The sequence below is a fragment of the Anomaloglossus baeobatrachus genome, chromosome 10 (assembly GCF_048569485.1).
Source record: "Anomaloglossus baeobatrachus isolate aAnoBae1 chromosome 10, aAnoBae1.hap1, whole genome shotgun sequence".
Taxonomy (NCBI): domain Eukaryota; kingdom Metazoa; phylum Chordata; class Amphibia; order Anura; family Aromobatidae; genus Anomaloglossus; species Anomaloglossus baeobatrachus.
In genome coordinates, this window is record NC_134362.1 from 76,597,964 (window position 1) to 76,616,445 (window position 18,482).

Consider the following 18,482-nt stretch of genomic DNA (forward strand, 5'->3'; position numbering starts at 1 on the left):
TTTAAGTATACCTTATTTGCATAGATGCAACATTTTGATTGCCTGTTACTGCATTTTAAAGAAATGCTGCGGCAACAAAACGTGACTTTGGCGTTTGGAATTTAGTTATTTTTGCCGCCATGCCATATACCAATAAGATTAATTGATTTTATATTTTGAGCGGGAATTTCTAAATCCAGCAATACCAAATTTGTTTTTGTTTTTTGTTTTTTGTTTTTTTTTTTTTTTTCTTTCTGGGTTTATTTTCAATGGGGCAAAAGTTGGGTGAGTTTTTTTTTTTTTTTTTGTTTGTTTGTTTTGTTATTCTCGGGGACTATATCACTGCACAGTTTGATTGCCTGTGCATTTCTGCTGATCAGAGCAACATTGCTTTGATCAGCAGAAATGCAGCGTTCCTGTGAGTGGCGGTGCTCTGTCAGCTCTCACCGGAAATAAGTCATGCTAGCGTGATCGCATCATGGGGTTGCCGATGGTGGCTGGGAACAGTGTGATCCCCACCATGGCCATTTAAATCACCTTGTCCGATTTGGACAGTGCAATCTAAGTGGTAAGCAGGCGCAAATGGATCTCTCACAACTGGTGCCTGCAGTTACGGACGGCTCCTGTAAGTATTTCTTTTATGTGAAATGTTATAAAATAATCCTATTATAATTACCCGTGAGACTTGAGGCTTTCAGGAGGCAGACTGGCTTTGACATTTGTGAAAATTCCTTATTTTATGTTGCAGATTGTAGCCTTTTTAAAGAAAAAAGATGATTTTGTTGACTTGATCATAAAACATATAGGAACCTCTGCTATTATGGATTTGCTGCTAAGACTTCTCACGTGTATTGAGCCAGCGCAACTAAGGCAAGATGTCCTGAATGTAAGTTACAAACTTTGTAGTGTTGATTATGATGGACACTGGCGTTTAGGCTACATGCGCACGCTGAGGTGTTTTTGCTGTGTTTTTGTCAGAACTTTCTGACATCTGACTTCCCAGCAAAGTCTATGAGAAGTCAGACTTGCTATGCGCACATTGCAGTTTGTCAGCGTTTTGTCAAAAGTTTGTGACAAAAAAAAATGCAGCATGTTCATTCTTCCTGCGTTTTTGTCAACATTTGTCACAAAAACGCATGTTGTGAAAAAAGCACCAAAAAACGCACTGAAAACGCACCTACAATTACAAGCGTTTTTTGTGACCTTTCCAGGCTCTCTGACAAGAGGCAGTTTTGGCTGCCGTTTTGGAACACAAAAAGATGCAGCGTGTGCATTTAGCCTCAATCTGCTGCAGTAGTCTGAATGGGACAAAGCTATAATATCTAATGTAATATACATGGCCTATCCATACAAATCCTCTAGTTTTTATGGCCAGGATAACCTTTTTAACCATTCAAAATCTTTTCAAGTCCTGAAATCTGGCTGCAGTTGGGGTATGTACACACACTGCAGCATGAGAACATGGTGTAATAGAGAAAATTGTTGGTAAAAGATGTTGGCACTGTACTATACCCTTACTTTGGCAATATAGACGAACCTTTAAAGGGATCTGTTACGTGTTAACCAACCAACCAACAACAAGGATTTTCTTTGTCGCTCCATTGGGAGACCCAGACAATTGGGTGTATAGCTACTGCCTCCGGAGGCCACACAAAGTATTACACTCAAAAGTGTAAACCCCTCCCCTCTGCTATACACCCTCCCGTGCATCACGGGCTCCTCAGTTTTTATGCTTTGTGCGAAGGAGGCTGACATCCACGCATAGCTCCACATCTTAGTCAGCAGCAGCTGCTGACTAGGTCGGATGGAAGAAAAGAGGGCCCATATCAGGGCCCCCAGCATGCTCCCTTCTCACCCCACTCTTGTCGGCGGTGTTGTTAAGGTTGAGGTACCCATTGCGGGTACATAGGCAGGAGCCACATGCTGTTTTCCTTCCCCATCCCTTGATGGGCTCTGGGTGAAGTGGGATCCTAATCGGTCTCCAGGCACTGGGACCGTGCTCCCTCCGCAGCCCCTGGGGAATTTGCTGGACAGGAGCCGGGTATCATCAGGGACATGGCCCTGCTACTGTGAGGTACTCTGTGTCCCCGTGGGGACCGCGCATGGAGCGCTTGTGCCATACACACTGCAGCACTGCTGGGTGTGTTAGTGCGCCGGGGACTACCGCGCCGGCCGTGCTTATTTGCCGGCCGCGCTTATAACTTTAGTCCCCGGCTTTTGCGGCCTAGTTTCGCTTATTCCCGCCCACAGGCCTGCCAGTCAGGGGAAGGGCGGGACGCTGCACAGGACGGCAGCACTGAGGGCTGGAGCATACTCTGTATCCTCCGCCCCCCTCACTCAGCACAGTGGGGCACTAGATTCCCGCACTTTCTAGGGCACGCCCACGGCCCCCTCCTCCCCACAGAACGCCGGCAGCCATTACTGTCAGCACTTCAGACGCTGGAGAGGAGAGACCACATCAGGGGGGCCCGGGCACGGATTCTGGTGATCACACAACCGCTGTGAGCGGTCGGTAAGCAGCACCTGAGGTGCTGGCCCCACTGAGTGCCGAAGTGTACATATATATATGCTTGTTGTATGGTCGCACTGTTGATGTTTGGCTACTCCTAGAGAAGCATTACAGTCCAGCCCCGGGCACTGTTCAATCATTATACCACTCCCGGACCTGCCAGTCAGGAGGAAGGGCGGGACAGTCGGGCTGACGCAGACAGTGAGGGCCGGAGCACACTTCGCTGTCCTCCGCCCCCCTCACTAATCACGCTACGGAACTGATCCCCTTAAGGACTCAGTGTCCCCTTGGGGACGGTGCAGAGAGCAGCTTCGCCTCAGACTGGGCGACTACCGCGCCGACCGCGCTTGCTTGCCGGCCGCGGGCTGTAACTTTAGTTCCCGGCTTTTGCGGCCTAGCGCCTTAAACTCCCGTCCCTGGCCCTGCCAGTCAGGGGGAAGGGCGGGACGGTCAGTCGGAGGCTAGCAGTGACGGCTGGAGCACACTTGGCTGTCCTCCGCCTCCCTCACGTTTCGCTCAGGGCACCAGATTCCTGCACTTTTGGGGTTACGCCCACGGCTCCCCCCTCCACTGTACACGCCGACAGCCATGTTTTCAGCAGCACATACTGCTTCAGGGTCGGTACACCAGGGGGCTTCTTCTCGATGCTGGGCCCCCTAGAGTGATGAACTGTATATGGGATACACTGTATATATGGCTATATAATGTTTGAATGCAGTTTCACTGGTTGAGCTTCGCCAGCGTTCCCTGTCCAGGCGGCAGGGACAGAGTTACAGCTTTGCTGAGAAACTCTCTGGGTCATTTTCACTATCCATGTCTCAGGCTATGGACAAATGGTCGGCTAAGAGACTAGGAGTTTGCAGTCCAGACCGGCCCCTTACACAGGCCCCGGGCACTGCGGGATCGCCCCAGGCCTCCCTCGGTCTGCGACGAAGCGTGTTCCTGGGGTGGCCTCTAGTTATTACGTGGTAAACTCCAGCACGAACCGCAGTCCCAGTCCGGCTAAGTAGCCTTGCTTGGAATCTTCCCCGACTTCTAGGGTCTCAGCTTGAGGACCCTCTAGAGGATGGGGCGGAGGTCGCAACCCTTGACTCTGTCCGGACGTGGCTCTCAAGGCTTCACAGATTCTGTCCAGAAGCACACCTTCCCGGACAAGCGTTTTACTGAATGCCTTATAACACACGTTGTCCCTTCCCCTCTGACGTTGTTAAGGTTTCGGCTCAGTGTCATAAGGTGCCCGCCAGTCTCGGACTGGCGGCTAGATCAGTAGTAGCAGTGGCTGGCGGGTCCACGCTCAAGAATGCCACGGACAGACAGAGAGAACTCCTAATGGGATCCATCTATGAAGCCATAGGCGCGTCCGTTGCCCCAGCCTTTGCAGGGGTGGGCACTCCAGGCTATCTCAGCTGCTCTGTCTCAGATCAATGCGGTCATCCTGTGCTCCGCAATTAGCGTCTTTGACGTCTCAGGCGGTGGTATTTTCATCCTCCGCCGTGCACAGAGAACCTTTTCTGCATGGCGGTCCAGGTCAGGGGAGTGGTCCCCTCATGTCCAAGACCGATGTAGGAGACATTCTGTCTTGCGGTCACAGGATAGAGCTCAGTTCTCGTCCTCCGACTCGTTGCTTCACAGCATCTCCGTCCCCCGAGCGAGCCGATGCACGTTTCCAGTTGGGGAACACTCCGAAGGCAGGAGGAGTTGCGATCCTCGTTCCCCTTCAAGAACGTAGTCGCGGCTTTTTACTCCAGCTTGTTCGTGGTACCAGATAGGACGGATCACTCCGCCCCGTTCTGGACCTCACACGGCTCAACGGACTGAGAACCTGACGGTTCCGGATGGAATCTCTCTGCTTGCCATCACCTTTAATGGCCCAAGGAGGTTTCATAACATCAATCGACATCAGGGATGCTTATTTCCACGTGCCGATTGTACCAGAATATCAGCGCTTCTTGCGCTTCGCCATAGGGAACGAACACCTTCTGTTCGTGGCACTAACTTTCGGCCTGGTGACAGCCCTACGGGCCTTCACCAAGGTCATGACAACGGTGGTAGCGGTCCTACTCTCTCAGGCAATCTGCTGGTCAAGGCCCCCTCTCGGATGGCATGCCAACACAGACTGAACATTGCTCTAGAGACTCTCCAGAGATTCGGGTGGTTCATCAATTTTTCCTAAAGTCAAAATTGACACCGGCCCAATCACTGACATATCTCGGCATGGAGTTTTTCATACTCTCTCAGCGATAGTGAAGCTTCCGCTGGACAAACAGCGTTCACTACAGACAGGGGTGCAATCGTTCCTTCGAGCCCAGTCACACCCTTGAGGCGCCTCATGCACTTCCTAGAGAAGTTGGTGGCAGCAATAGAGGCAGCTCCGTTTGCGCAGATTCATCTGCGCCCACTTTAATGGGACTTTCTCCGCAAATGGGACAGCAAATCGACGTCCCTCGACAAGAACGTTGCTCCTTCTCGGGCAGCCATGGCCTCCCTTCAGTGGTGGCTTCCTCCCACTCTTGTCGAAGGAAAAATCCTTCCTGCCCACATCCTGGGCTGTGGTCACGGCGGACACGAGTCTGTCAGGGAGTCTTCCTCCACCACAGGGCTCAGGGTACATGGACTCAGCAGAGTCCTCCCTCCAGATCAATGTTCTGGAGATAAGGGCAGTGTTCTAGCCCTAATAGCGTTCCAGCCATGGCTGGAAGGCAGGCAGATCCGAATTCAGTCGGACAACGCCACGGCGGTGGCATACATCAACCACCAAGGCGGCACAAGCAGTCGGCAAGCCTTCCAGCAAGTCCGGCGGATTCTGCTGTGGGTGGAAGCCACAGCCTCCACCATCTCCGCAGTTCACATCCCGGGCGTAGAAAACTGGGAAGCAGACTTTCTCAGTCGCCAGGGCATGGACGCAGGGGAATGGTCTCTTCGACCGGACGTGTTTCAAGAGATTGTTGCCGCTGGGGGAAGCCGGACGTCGACCTATTGGCGTCCCGGCACAACAACAAGGTCCCGGCATGCAGGGCACGTTCTCAAGATCACAGAGCTCTGGCGGCAGACGCATTCTGAATTCTGCGGCCCTCAACCTGACTGCGTGGCCATTGAGTACTGGATCCTAGCGTCTTCAGGGTTATCTCAAGAGGTCATTGCCACTATGAGACAGGCCAAGTAACCAACGTCCGCCAAGATCTACCACAGGACGTGGAAGATCTTCTTATCCTGGTGCTCTGATCAGAGTTTTACTCTCTGGCCATTCGCCTTGCCCACTTTCTGTCCTTCCTTCAATCCGGAATGGAAAAGGGGTTGTCTCTCGGTTCCCTTAAGGGACAAGTTTCGGCGCTTTCTGTGTTTGTGTTTCAAAAGCGTCTAGCCAAACTCCCTCAGGTACGCACGTTCCTGCAGGGGGTTTGCCACATAGTCCCTCCTTACAAGCGTCGGCTAGAACCCTGGGATCGGAACAGGGTGATACCGGCTCTTCAGAATCCACCCTTCGAGCCTATGAGAGATATTCTCTTTCACGCCTTTCGCAGAGGGTGGTCTTCCTAGTGGCAGTCCCGTCACTCCGCAGAGTGTCTGACATAGCAGTGCTGTCATGTAAAGTCCCCCTTCCTGGTGTTTCACCAGGACAAGCTGGTTCTGCGTTCGGTTCTGGAATTTCTCCCGAAGGTGGTATCCTCTGTTCATCTCAATCAGGATACCTTCTTACCTTCTTTTTGTCTCATCCGGTTCACCAACGTGAAAAGGATTTGCACTTGTTAGGTCTGGTGAGAGCACTCAGAGTCTACATTTCTTGTACGGCGCCCCTGCGCCGCTCGGATGCGCTCTTGTCCTTGTCGCTGACCAGCGTAAAGAGTCGCAAGCTCCCAAGTCAACTTGGCTCGGTGGATCAAGGAACCAATTCTTGAAGCCTACCGTTCTGCTGGGCTTCCGGTTCCTTCAAGGCTGAAGGCCCATTCTCCCAGAGCCGTGGGTGCGTCCTGGGCGTTGCTGCACCAGGCTACGGCTCAGCAGGTGTGTCAGGCGACTACCTGGTTGAGTCTGCACGACTTCACGGAGCACTATCTAGTGCATACCTACGCTCGGCAGATGCCAGCTTAGGTAGGCGAGTCCTTCAGGCGGCGGTTGCCCACCTGTAGGAAGGGGCCGTTTTACGGCTCTATTACGAGGTATTCTTTTACCCACCCAGGGACTGCTTTTGGACGTCCCAATTGTCTGGGTCTCCCAATGGAGCGACCAAAGAAGAAGGGAATTTTGTTTACTTACCGTAAATTCCTTTTCTTCTAGCTCCAATTGGGAGACCCAGCACCCGCCCCTGTTCCCTTCGGGCTGTTATTCTTTGTGTACACATGTTGTTCATGTTGCATTGTTCTTGGTCATGGTTTCAGTTCTCCGAACATCCTTCGGATTGAATTTACCTTAGACCAATTTATAAGTTTCCTCCTTCCTGCTTTTGCACCAAAACTGATGGGCCCGTGATGCACGGGAGGGTGTATAGCAGAGGGGAGGGGTTTACACTTTTGAGTGTAATACTTTGTGTGGCCTCCGGAGGCAGTAGCTATACACCCAATTGTCTGGGTCTCCCAATTGGAGCTAGAAGAAAAGGAATTTACGGTAAGTAAACAAAATTCCCTTCTTCTTCTATAACCTAAAGCCAGTGCTATCGGGCTGATTCTATACATACCTGTAGTGGTCAGCTCGGATGTTTAGGTTTCGAAATACAAGAAAGTAAAGTTTTATAAAATTGGCAGCTTCTTGAGTGACAGCAGCTGAGGATCAGATAATAGCTGGGGGAAGGTGTTCATAGTCATCCCACCTCCGTTAGCATTAGTAGTATTCAATCGGTTTTAAACTTTTCACTAGCAGGACCTGTGAGGTCATCTCCATGTGACCAGAAGGGGCGGGGCCTCAGCCAACAAAGCTGATACCACAAAGCAACATTTTCTGTTTGAGGTCCTGCCTTTTCTGGTCACATGAGTATGACCTCACACACAGGTCCTGCTTGTGAAAAGTTTAATTGATTGTATAATACCTACTCTAATTCTAACAGGGGCAGGGGATAACAATGAACATCCCCCAGATATTACCTGATCCTCAGCTGCTGTCACTCAAGAAGTTGCCGAATTTATAAACTTTACTTTCTTGGATTTCAAAAACTAAACATTTGAGCTGACCACTACAGGTGTGTAAATAGTCAGCCTGATAGTGCCACTGGCTTTAGGTTATATAGGAAAATCCTGGTGATTGGTTCCCTATAATAGTGTTGAATCCTACCGGCACCTGCACATTGAACTGGCGCCCCCACCCCCCCTCACATGCAGCGTTCGGGGTTCAGTCACTGCTCGGTGTATGGAAAGCGGCAGCTGTAACCACGCACCCCACACTGACTGACAGCCGCTCAGCATTAGACCTTGCTGGCAGTCAGTGCGGCGGATGCGGTTACAGCTGCCGCTTTCCATACTGAGCTGTGACTGAACCAGTGTTGGCTGGGTTCAATGTGCAGGCGCCAGGCAGGATTCAAACATGATTTACCTGCAAATTAACCCCGTACCTGCAGGTTAATAGCATTTTTACACATGACTGGTTCCCTTTTTAAATGTGCAAATATCTGGTTGGAGTACTGTCTCTCTGGGAGAAAGATGGGACATTTGCTTAATATTTTAAAAATTGTAATCTAGAGAATGTTACTAATTTAGTTACTTGAGTCATTATACAATATTATTTTTTTTTTTTTTTTATTTTATCCTCTTCTCATTGTTTGGGGTTTTTTTTTTTTTCTTCATCATTCCTTATGGGAGACCCAGACCATGGGTGTATAGCTTCTGCCTCCGGAGGACACACAAAGTACTACACTAAAAAGTGTAGCTCCTCCCTCCTAGCATATACACCCCCTGGATAACCAAATCTAGCCAGTTCAATGCTTTGTGTTCAGGAGGTACACATCACACATGCATTCTCATCTGATTTTTGATTTTAAAGAGTTGGAAGAAAAGCGGGTCCAAGCTGGACTCCCGGCATGTCCCTTCTCACCCCACTGTGTCGGCGGTGCTGTTAAGGTTGATTTTTCAAGGCTGGAGCCTTACATGCCGCGCTCCTTCACCATCCCTCAGGCTCTGGCTTGAAGTGGGAGCCAGCACGGTTCTCACTGCTTTGCAGGAGACCGGTCTCCATCCGCAGCCCTCTCAGGACCCAGCCGGACGGAGCACTCACCCCTCAGGGACCTGGCCCTGCGTCTCTCAAGCTAAGTATTTGAGACATTATTGTGGGTCCCTTGCATTTTTTTTATTGTTGGGGAGAGTGTTAGTTATTTTGGTGACATTTCCGGCCGGTTCTCTGGTTTTCCCCTGAGAACCGCGCCGAGGGTGCCTGCTCGCCGGCCGCATTGTAAAATCTAGTCTCCCTGTGGCTGAACCCCCGGCTTGGGTAGAATTGTTTACTAAGTCTATCTCCCAGTCCTTTGCTGACTCCATGGGAGAGCTGTCCCGGACTCTGCTGAGCATGCATCAGCCCCCTTCACAGGGTGCCCCTGCTGCTTCAGCTCGCTCTCCAGAGTTCACAGAGGATTCCTCATCTGCTCCCAGACCCCGTCCTCCTAAAAGGAAACGCAGGGACCACTCTCCTTCCTCGTCCCGCGGCTCCGATTCACGAGCCGTCTCGCAGGACGAGGAGGATGTCTTTACTGGGGGCTCGGACGCTACCTCTATGTGCCCCATTGATCTGACTGAGGGGGATGCAGATGTTAGTGATTTGATTGCGTCCATTAATACTGTACTGGACCTCAATCTTCCAGTATCAGAGGAGCAACCCTCTCTGGCAGAAAAGCACCAGTTCACTTTGCCTAAGAGACCAAGGAGTGTGTTCTTTAACCACTCCAGTTTTCAGGCCACTGTGTCCAAGCTCAGAGCCTGTCCTGACAAACGCTTTCCTAAGCGTGGTTCTGATGACCGTTTTCCTTTTCCACCAGAGGTGGTCAAGGAGTGGGCTCTCTCACCAAAGGTGGACCCTCCGGTGTCTAGACTCTCAGCCCGGACAGTTGTATCTGTGGCTGATGGCACCTCTCTCAAGGATCCCACTGACCGCCAGGTTTACCTCCTGGCCAAGTCTGTTTGAGGCGACAGGGGCCTCGTTCTCCCCATCTTTTGCACCAGTGTGGGCTCTCAAAGCCATCTCTGCTTCCCTGGAGGAGATGCATACCCTCACTAGGGACTCTATGCCTGAATTGGTTGCTTTAACTTCCCAGGCTTCAGCCTTTTCAGCCTACACCATGTCTGCCATGCTGGAGGCCTCTCACCGCACTGCGGTGTCCTCCGCCAATTCCCTCGCTATCCACAGGATCTTGTGGCTTAGTGAGTGGAAGGCAGATGCTTCCTCAAAGAAGTACCTTGCTGGGCTTCCATTTGCTGGGTCCAGGCTGTTCGGTGAACAGCTGGATGAAATTATTAAGGAGGCTACTGGCGGGAAGAGTACTTCCTTGCCACAGACTAAAGCCAGGAAACCTGTCCAGGGCAGGAACCAGTCGAGGTTTCGTTCCTTTCGTTCCTCCAACTGGTCGTCCTCTAAGCCCTCGGCCTCGTCCACTAACTCCGCCAAGGACCAGAAGCCCACCTGGCGCAAGAAGCCGCGTCCACAAGGGTCCGCAGGAGCTGCTGCCACCAAGGCAGCCTCCTCTTGACTATCTGGACGAACCAGCAACGTCCTTGGTCGGTGGCAGGCTCTCCCACTTTGGCGACGTGTGGTTTCACCACGTCTCCGACCAGTGGGTGCGGGACATCATCTCCCACGGCTACAGGATAGAGTTTTCTTCCAGCCCGCCAAACAGATTTTTTCTGTCAACTCCCCCCTGCTCCAAGGCCGCCGCCTTCTCTCAGGCCGTGGCATCCTTGCAGGCCAACGGAGTAATTGTACCGGTTCCCGCCACGGAACGGTTCAGAGGTTTCTATTCAAATCTCTTCCTAGTCCCCAAAAAGGACTGTTCCTTCCGGCCCATCCTGGATCTCAAGCTTCTCAACAAGCATGTTCAGGTGCGGCATTTTCGCATGGAGTCTCTGCGATCAGTCATTGCCTCAATGACCCAAGGAGATTTCCTGGCATCCATCGACATCAGAGATGCCTATCTGCATGTGCCAATTGCAGTTTCGCACCAGCGTTGGCTACGTTTTGCAATCGGAGAGGAACATTTCCAATTCGTGGCTCTCCCCTTCGGGTTAGCCACGGCCCCTCGAGTATTCACCAAGGTCATGGCAGCAGTGGTTGCGGTTCTGCACCTCCAGGGGTTGGCAGTAATTCCTTACCTGGACGACCTTCTTGTCAAGGCTTCATCCAGTGCAGACTGTCAGCGGAGTGTCTCGCTCACTCTTGCCACTCTTGTTCAATTCGGGTGGCTTGTCAATCTGCCCAAGTCCACTCTGACCCCGACCCAAAAACTCACGTACCTAGGGATGCAATTCGAAACTCTGCCGGCACTTGTCAAGCTGCCCTTAGTCAAACAGCAGTCCCTCCATCTGGCGGTGCGTTCTCTGTTGAGGCCCCGCCGTCATTCCATCAGGCACCTTATGCAGGTGCTGGGTCAGATGGTGGCGTCAATGGAAGCGGTTCCCTTTGCCCAGTTCCATCTGCGTCCTCTGCAGCTGGACATTCTCCGCTGTTGGGACAAGCGGATTTCTTCCTTGCACAGGTTGGTGGCTCTGTCGCCACAAGCCAGGAGCTCTCTTCAGTGGTGGCTTCGGCCTCTCTCTGTCTCAGGGACGCTCCTTCCTGACCCTGTCCTGGGTGATCCTCACCACGGATGCCAGTCTATCCGGCTGGGGAGCAGTATTTCTCCACCACCGAGCACAGGGCACTTGGACTCCGTCCGAATCAGCCCTCTCGATCAATGTGCTGGAGATCAGAGCTGTGCTTCTAGCTCTCGTAGCCTTTCACCACCTGTTGGCGGGCAAGCACATTCGAGTCCAGTCAGACAACGCGACAGCAGTTGCCTACATCAATCACCAGGGCGGGACTCGCAGCCGCCTGGCAATGTTGGAGGTTCAACGCTTCCTTCAGTGGACGGAGGACTCCAAGTCCACCATATCCGTAGTCCATATCCCAGGCGTGGAAAACTGGGAGGCAGATTATCTCAGCCGTCAAACCGTGGACAGCGGCGAGTGGGCTCTGCATCAGGCAGTGTTCCGGTCGATCTGCCGCAAGTGGGGTACTCCGGAAGTGGATTTAATGGCATCCCGGCACAACAACAAGGTCCCGGTTTACGTGGCTCGCTCCCACGATCCTCAGGCCTTTGCAGCGGACGCGCTGGTTCAGGATTGGTCCCAGTTTCGTCTGGCTTCAGTGTTTCCCCCTCTAGCTCTCTTGCCTAGAGTCCTGCGTAAGATCAGAATGGAGGGCCGTCGGGTCATACTCATCGCCCCAGACTGGCCCAGGCGAGCTTGGTACCCAGACCTGCTCCGTCTGTCCGTAGAGGTTCCGTGGCATCTCCCGGACCGCCCAGACCTTCTTTCTCAAGGTCCGTTTTTCCGCCAGAATTCTGTGGCTCTTGAGTCCTGGATCCTGACTGCTTCCGGCATTCCTCCCGAAGTCATCTCCACTATGACTCAGGCTCAGAAGTCTTCCTCGGCGAAGATTTACCACAGGACTTGGAGAATTTTCCTGTCCTGGTGTCGTTCTTCCGGCCATGCTCCTTGGCCTTTTTCCTTGCCAACCCTCCTGTCCTTTCTACAGTCCGGTCTGCAGCTAGGACTATCCCTCAATTCCCTTAAGGGACAGGTCTCGGCTCTGTGTTCTTTCAGCGGCGTATCGCCCGACTGGCTCAGGTGCGCACCTTCATGCAGGGCGCATCTCACATCATTCCACCTTACAGGCGGCCTTTGGATCCCTGGGACCTTAATCTGGTCCTCACGGCCTTACAGAAACCCCCCTTTGAGCCTCTTAGGGAAGTTTCTTTGTTTCGACTTTCACAAAAAGTCGTCTTTCTGGTAGCCATAACTTCTCTCAGGAGAGTCTCTGATTTGGCCGCGCTCTCTTCGGAGTCACCTTTTTTGGTTTTTCATCAAGATAAGGTAGTTCTCCGTCCGACTCAGGACTTTCTTCCTAAGGTGGTCTCTCCTTTCCACCTTAACCAGGACATTTCATTGCCTTCCCTTTGTCCGGCCCCTGTTCATCGCTTTGAGAAAGCGTTGCATACTTTAGATCTGGTGCGGGCGCTCCGGATCTATGTGTCACGCACCGCGGCTCTTAGGCGGTGCACCTCTTTTTGTGCTGACCACAGGTCAGCGCAAGGGTCTCTCGGCTTCTAAACCGACCCTAGCTCGTTGGATCAGGTCGGCCATATCCGATGCCTACCAGAGTACTCAGGTGCCTCCCCCGCCGGGGATCAAGGCACACTCGACCAGAGCTGTCGGTGCCTCTTGGGCTTTCAGGCACCAGGCTACGGCTCAGCAGGTCTGTCAGGCTGCCACTTGGTCTAGTCTGCACACCTTTTCAAAGCACTACCAAGTGCATGCTCATGCTTCGGCAGATGCGAGCTTGGGCAGACGCATCCTTCAGGCGGCTGTTGCCCATTTGTGAAGTTAGGTTTTGCCTACTTCTCAGTTTTCTGTTTATTCCCACCCATGGACTGCTTTGAGACATCCCATGGTCTGGGTCTCCCATAAGGAACGATGAAGAAAAAGAGAATTTTGTTTACTTACCGTAAATTCTTTTTCTTATAGTTCCGACATGGGAGACCCAGCACCCTCCCTGTTGCCTGTTGGCAGTTTTCTTGTTCCGTGTGTTTTCACCGGCTGTTGTTGTAGACAGAGGTGCCGGTTGTTCCGGGTTTTGCTCTATCTCTACTTGTGGGTGGATGTCCTCCTTCAGCTTTTGCACTAAACTGGCTAGATTTGGTTATCCAGGGGGTGTATATGCTAGGAGGGAGGAGCTACACTTTTTAGTGTAGTACGTTGTGTGTCCTCCGGAGGCAGAAGCTAAACACCCATGGTCTGGGTCTCCCATGTCGGAACTATAAGAAAAAGAATTTACGGTAAGTAAACAAAATTCTTTTTTATACAATTCTATAGTTTCTTAATCTTAAAATTTACTTCTGTTTTTCTGCAGTGGCTAAATGAAGAGAAGATAATTCAGAGACTTGTAGAGTTAGTGCACCCTACTCAGGATGAAGATGTAAGTATACCCAGCAATGCATATACTGGGCGGTGAGGAGCTTGGTGCTTAGTTAGCTTTCCTTTTTGTTAAAAAATTAGATGCTGCAGGGTGATTGGATGCCTAATTGCTACCCTCTTTACAAGCCAGAATATGGCAATGTCTCATCAGAGAAGGATCGAAATAAAGCATAATTTGACCTAATTTGCCTCCATTTTAAAATAGGGTCTTTTAAAGGGTCTGTCAGCACATAATGACTGTTCAAACCAAGCACAGGCGTACGGTGCATCAGGGCAGGCGCAAACATTTATGTGCAACTTCCCACCTGCCTATTTTCCCACTATCTCCACCTCCCCTCTTCTTTGCCAGCACAGGTTTTATGGAGCTAGAGAAGGACGGAGCTGGATGGAAAACAAGCGGGAGGGAAGGTGCACTTGTATATTTGGCTGCACCATGACACACTTGGAGCCTATGCTTGGTTTGTACAGTGGTTCTGTGCAGACAGAAACCCTCTAATTCTGTCCAGACAAGCTGACCACTTACTCTGTGTATTGGCTCTGGTCAGATCTTTGCTTGTTCACTCTATGAACTAGCATTAAAATGTGCAGTTTCCATCTATGCAATTCTAAACAAGTGAAGACAGTTAATCCTAAAATTTGCAGGTTTCCTTGCTTGCTGCTGTCAGTGTTACATATGGCACATCAGTGCTGGCCAGGGAGCAACAAGCCTATATACAGTTTATTATATTTTTTTAAATATGCGTAGAATATAGTCATATAATCCCGGACAGACTTGATAAAATCAGGGCTCTGTGGGACCAAATCATCACTTTTTACACTGGAGATAGTTCTTAAAGGGGTTGTCCACTACTTGGACATCTTTTACAAAGAATGAATCTATTATCATGGTAAAATGTCTTTTTAATCCTGACCAGCTTTATTTGCTGATATGCAGCTCAAAACTTACATAACCTCTGCGATGCTTCATTGTTCCTGCAAACACTGTATCACCTTCCACCTTACAGCCAAATGTTCAACATTTGACTCCTCATCAGTCCAGAGTTCCTGTTAGCATTTGTCTGCTCTTCGGTTCCTATGTTTTCATGCATAGTTCAATCAATGACCCTGATTCCATATCGAAGCTTTGGGTTTTTTTTTCCCCATCTGTCAATGTAAACCTTTTCTAACCATATTTCTCCTAACAATAGTTGGAGCTCCCCTGATTGCTGATGGCACTGCTGGACATCTTCTGATTTAGGAGTGAAGCATTCCAGATGCGTCTGTAATCTGCTGCACTGTTTCCTTGGCCGATCACTGTGTCTACAGTTCTCAACGTTGCCCATTTCTTGGTGTCCTCAGTGCTGAGCAATACAGGCAGAAGCTTAAACATCATGTAATAACCTCAATGAGGCGTCTGACTGGCTTCACATTTATTCTACATGTCTATAACCATGATCTCCAGCATATAGAACAAAGAGTCCTGGAAGTGATGATGGCCCTAGAGCCCTGATCCAGCCTGTCTGGGGTTATACAGGTTGACAGAAGGATTTGCACAAGCCTCATACACAGAAGATCTGTGGCCACTTCTCCAAGATGTTTGGAACAATCTCAGCGTCTACTTCCTTCCAAACTGTGTGTGCTAATAACAAGTGTACCTATAATATATAATTGATGCTGTCCTGAAGGCACAGGGCAGGCACATCAAATATAAACACACAAATGATCTGTTTCCATAAACCTTTCTTCTCCTATTGTCTATCTGATCCATTTTAATGCCTAGAATTTTAAGTAAACTTTTTTCAAATGTTCATTTTTTTTTCTTTTTTTTCAGAGACATTCAAATGCATCACAGTCCCTTTGTGAGATCATACGGCTGAGCAGAGATCAGATGTTACAAGTCCAGAACAGTCCGGAACCAGACCCTCTTCTGGCTACACTAGAAAAGTATTCAAATTAGCCATAATGTAGTGGAATATGCAAATATAAACCATAATAAATTAAGCCCTAAACCTATTGAACTATGGAATTATTAAAAGATCATTTAGGTCATTGTATCTATAGTATTAATCAGTGGTGAAAAAGTTATTCAGCAGCGTCCATACACTTTCGATAGGAGTCTGCTAACCTGCTGATTCTGGTGAGACCAACTGCATGGCTTTAGTTAGGTGATACTTTATGTATTGTGTATCATTTTTTTTTTTTGCATAAGGCAGGCAGCTCTCCGTCCTGGCAGCAACTTTTCAGAAAATAGCAGTTGACCAAGCAATGCCAATCAATGTATGGCCGTCATTAGGACTGGTTAGGTGTTATAATGCACAAATCTCCTCTGTGTCTGTGCACTGGTTGTCCCTTTTTTAAAGGGAATGTCCAGACTTGGGGTACGCTCACTCTGTGACTGCAGACTTGTGAATTCTCACAGCGCCCACACTGCAAGTATGCGATTTAAATACTTGCTCTCACATTCTAACTAGATGTGTCTGTCTGACCTCGCATAGTACATTTGCATTGAGCAGCCTGCACTTCTAGTTGGCATGTGACTTTATGTATGCAGATCATACACTTGTTTAGTCATACGTTCACTGCTCCAGGCATTGGAGAATCCTCTCTGCACATAATTACTACAGACTTATACCCTAATGCCAGACAAACCCTTTACATTTTTACAAAACATGACATTGAAGATCTCAGGATCTCCTATACAACCAATATTTGAATGAATGATACGAAATAATGTATATGCATAAAAAAAAAAACTAACATGCAGATCCTTGAAATCATGAAACCTTGTCAGTTCATGTCCCCACTGTATTCCAGAACTTGACGATTCATTAATCCCTTCCTGTGAAAAGACTTCTTCTCGGGGAAGGGGCCTTCACTTATGCAGGGAGCTATGCCTGGTGCCATATTGCGGCTGTTGCTGCCGTCAATCTCCTGGCATTGAAATGCAGTGCGCATCAGCCCCCATCTCTGTCCCCGTCCCCCATTGCTGTCTTCTGTGCTCCTGTGAAGTTCTGCCATAGGCTAAAGATCGAGATTTCTTCAGCGCTCTATTGGGAGACCCAGACGATTGGGTATAGCTACTGCCCTCTGGAGGCCACACAAAGCACTACATCAAAAGTGCAAGGCCCCTCCCCCTCTGGCTATACCCCCCCGTGGTATCACGGGTTCTCCAGTTTTAGCTTTGTGTGCGAAGGAGGTCAGACATTCCATGCATAGCTCCACAGATTTTAGTCAGCAGTAGCTGCTGACTATTTCGGATGGAAGAAAAGAGGACACATATAGTGTCCCCAGCATGCTCCCTTCTCACCCCTGGATGGTGTTGTAAGGTTGAGGTACCTATTGCTGGTACAGGGCTGGAGCCTGACATGCTGTTTTCCTTCCACATCCCCTTGTAGGGCTCTGTGGAAGTGGGATCCTACCGGCCTCTCAGCTCTGACGCCGGGCTCCATCCACAGACCCATTAGAACCTGTTGGAGACGGAGCAGGAGTACGATCAGGGACAGGCCCTGCATCATACAGGTACTCTGTGTCCCCGGCAGGCACAGACACACTCCGGGCTGGCTGGGTGTTGTAGTGCGCCGGGGACCGCAACGTTGGAGCCAGTGTCCCTACAGATTACTGGGGGATTGTTTGTGTATGGGAACGCAGCGCCGACCCCCTCTGGACCGGGCGGCGCTGCTGTGACTTGTGGTGCGCCGGGGATCCGCCGTCCGCGCTTTTACGGCGGCGGCGGTTATAAATTGAGTCCCCGGCTTTTTGGGCCTAGGACGCCGGCAGCTCCGTTTCGTTCCCGCCCCCACCCTGTCATTCAGGGTAGGGGAGAGACGCTGTTCGCTAGCAGCGACGAGGGCTGGAGCCTGATTTACATGCTCCAGCCCTCACACTAGGCACAGAGGGAAGCAGGCTTCCCGCTCTTGGCCAGGAACGCCCAGGGCCCGCCCCCCTTCCTCTCAGACGCCGGCAGCCATTACATGCAGTCTGGCTGGAGGAAGGACGCAAGGCTCTGGGAGACCTGGACTAGGGGCTATCTGGCGACCACACACCCGCTTTTTAAGCGGGCGGTAAGCGATTTGTCTGTGCTGGTCCCTCTAGTGCCTCACGGTGTATCGGTGTACTGTACAGATATATAAATATTGTATTTCTTGCACTGTGAGGTCGCTTCTGGCTGCATCTCCCAGATCACTCTGTGGAAGCAGCAACATGCCATCCTCAAAACGCAAGGCTGCCAAGGCCAGGGCTGTGTGTGCTGCGTGTGCTGCATGTGGGGCTAATCTACCAGCAGGCTCCCATTGTGTGCAATGCTCCGACCCGGTGCTGCTTCGCCAGCCGGAGTCAGGAGGGGTAGTGACCCAGGCTGAGACGCTTGTAAGTTCTGCCCCGGTGACAGGGACAGACTTTGCAGTTTTTGCGGATAATATGTCTGTGTCTATGGCAAAAATCCTTGAAACCTTGCAATCTATGCATGGGGCTCAGTCTTTGGACACGGCGAGGCCTCTGTCCTCAGGTCCCCCTCACTTGGATTTAATCCAGCCCACAGGGGGGTCCCCGGCTTCACAGGCCGAGGATTATGACTCAGATGATAGCCCCAGCCACCCTAAGCGAGCTCGCTGGGAAAGACCCTCGACGTCATCACACTGCTCAGGGTCTCAGCGCAATCAGTCTCCCTGTGATGTGTCTGATGAGAGTGATCAGGAATCCATTCCTGGAATCCCTCTCAACCTGGATACCCCTGATGGGGATGCCATGGTAAACGACCTTATCTCAGCCATCAATAGGCTGTTGGATATTTCTCCCCCAGCCCCTTCAGCAGAAGAGGCGGCTGCGGAGCAGGAGAAGTTTCGTTTCCTTTATCCCAAGCGTAAATTGAGTGCTTT

At 50.7% G+C, this 18,482-nt stretch overlaps 1 protein-coding gene across 7 annotated transcripts in view; it reads left to right on the forward strand.

Annotated features, from left to right (window-relative positions):
* The window catches only part of PPP6R3 (protein phosphatase 6 regulatory subunit 3), a 243,426-nt gene that overhangs the window by 69,506 nt on the left and 155,438 nt on the right, over nt 1–18,482 (forward strand). For all 7 annotated transcript variants that reach the window (XM_075325295.1, XM_075325289.1, XM_075325292.1 and 4 more), the window contains 3 exons: nt 728–865; nt 13,565–13,630; nt 15,440–15,552. In XM_075325295.1, the coding sequence (XP_075181410.1) occupies nt 728–865; nt 13,565–13,630; nt 15,440–15,552 (317 nt within the window). The remainder of the gene's footprint in view (nt 1–727; nt 866–13,564; nt 13,631–15,439; nt 15,553–18,482) is intronic.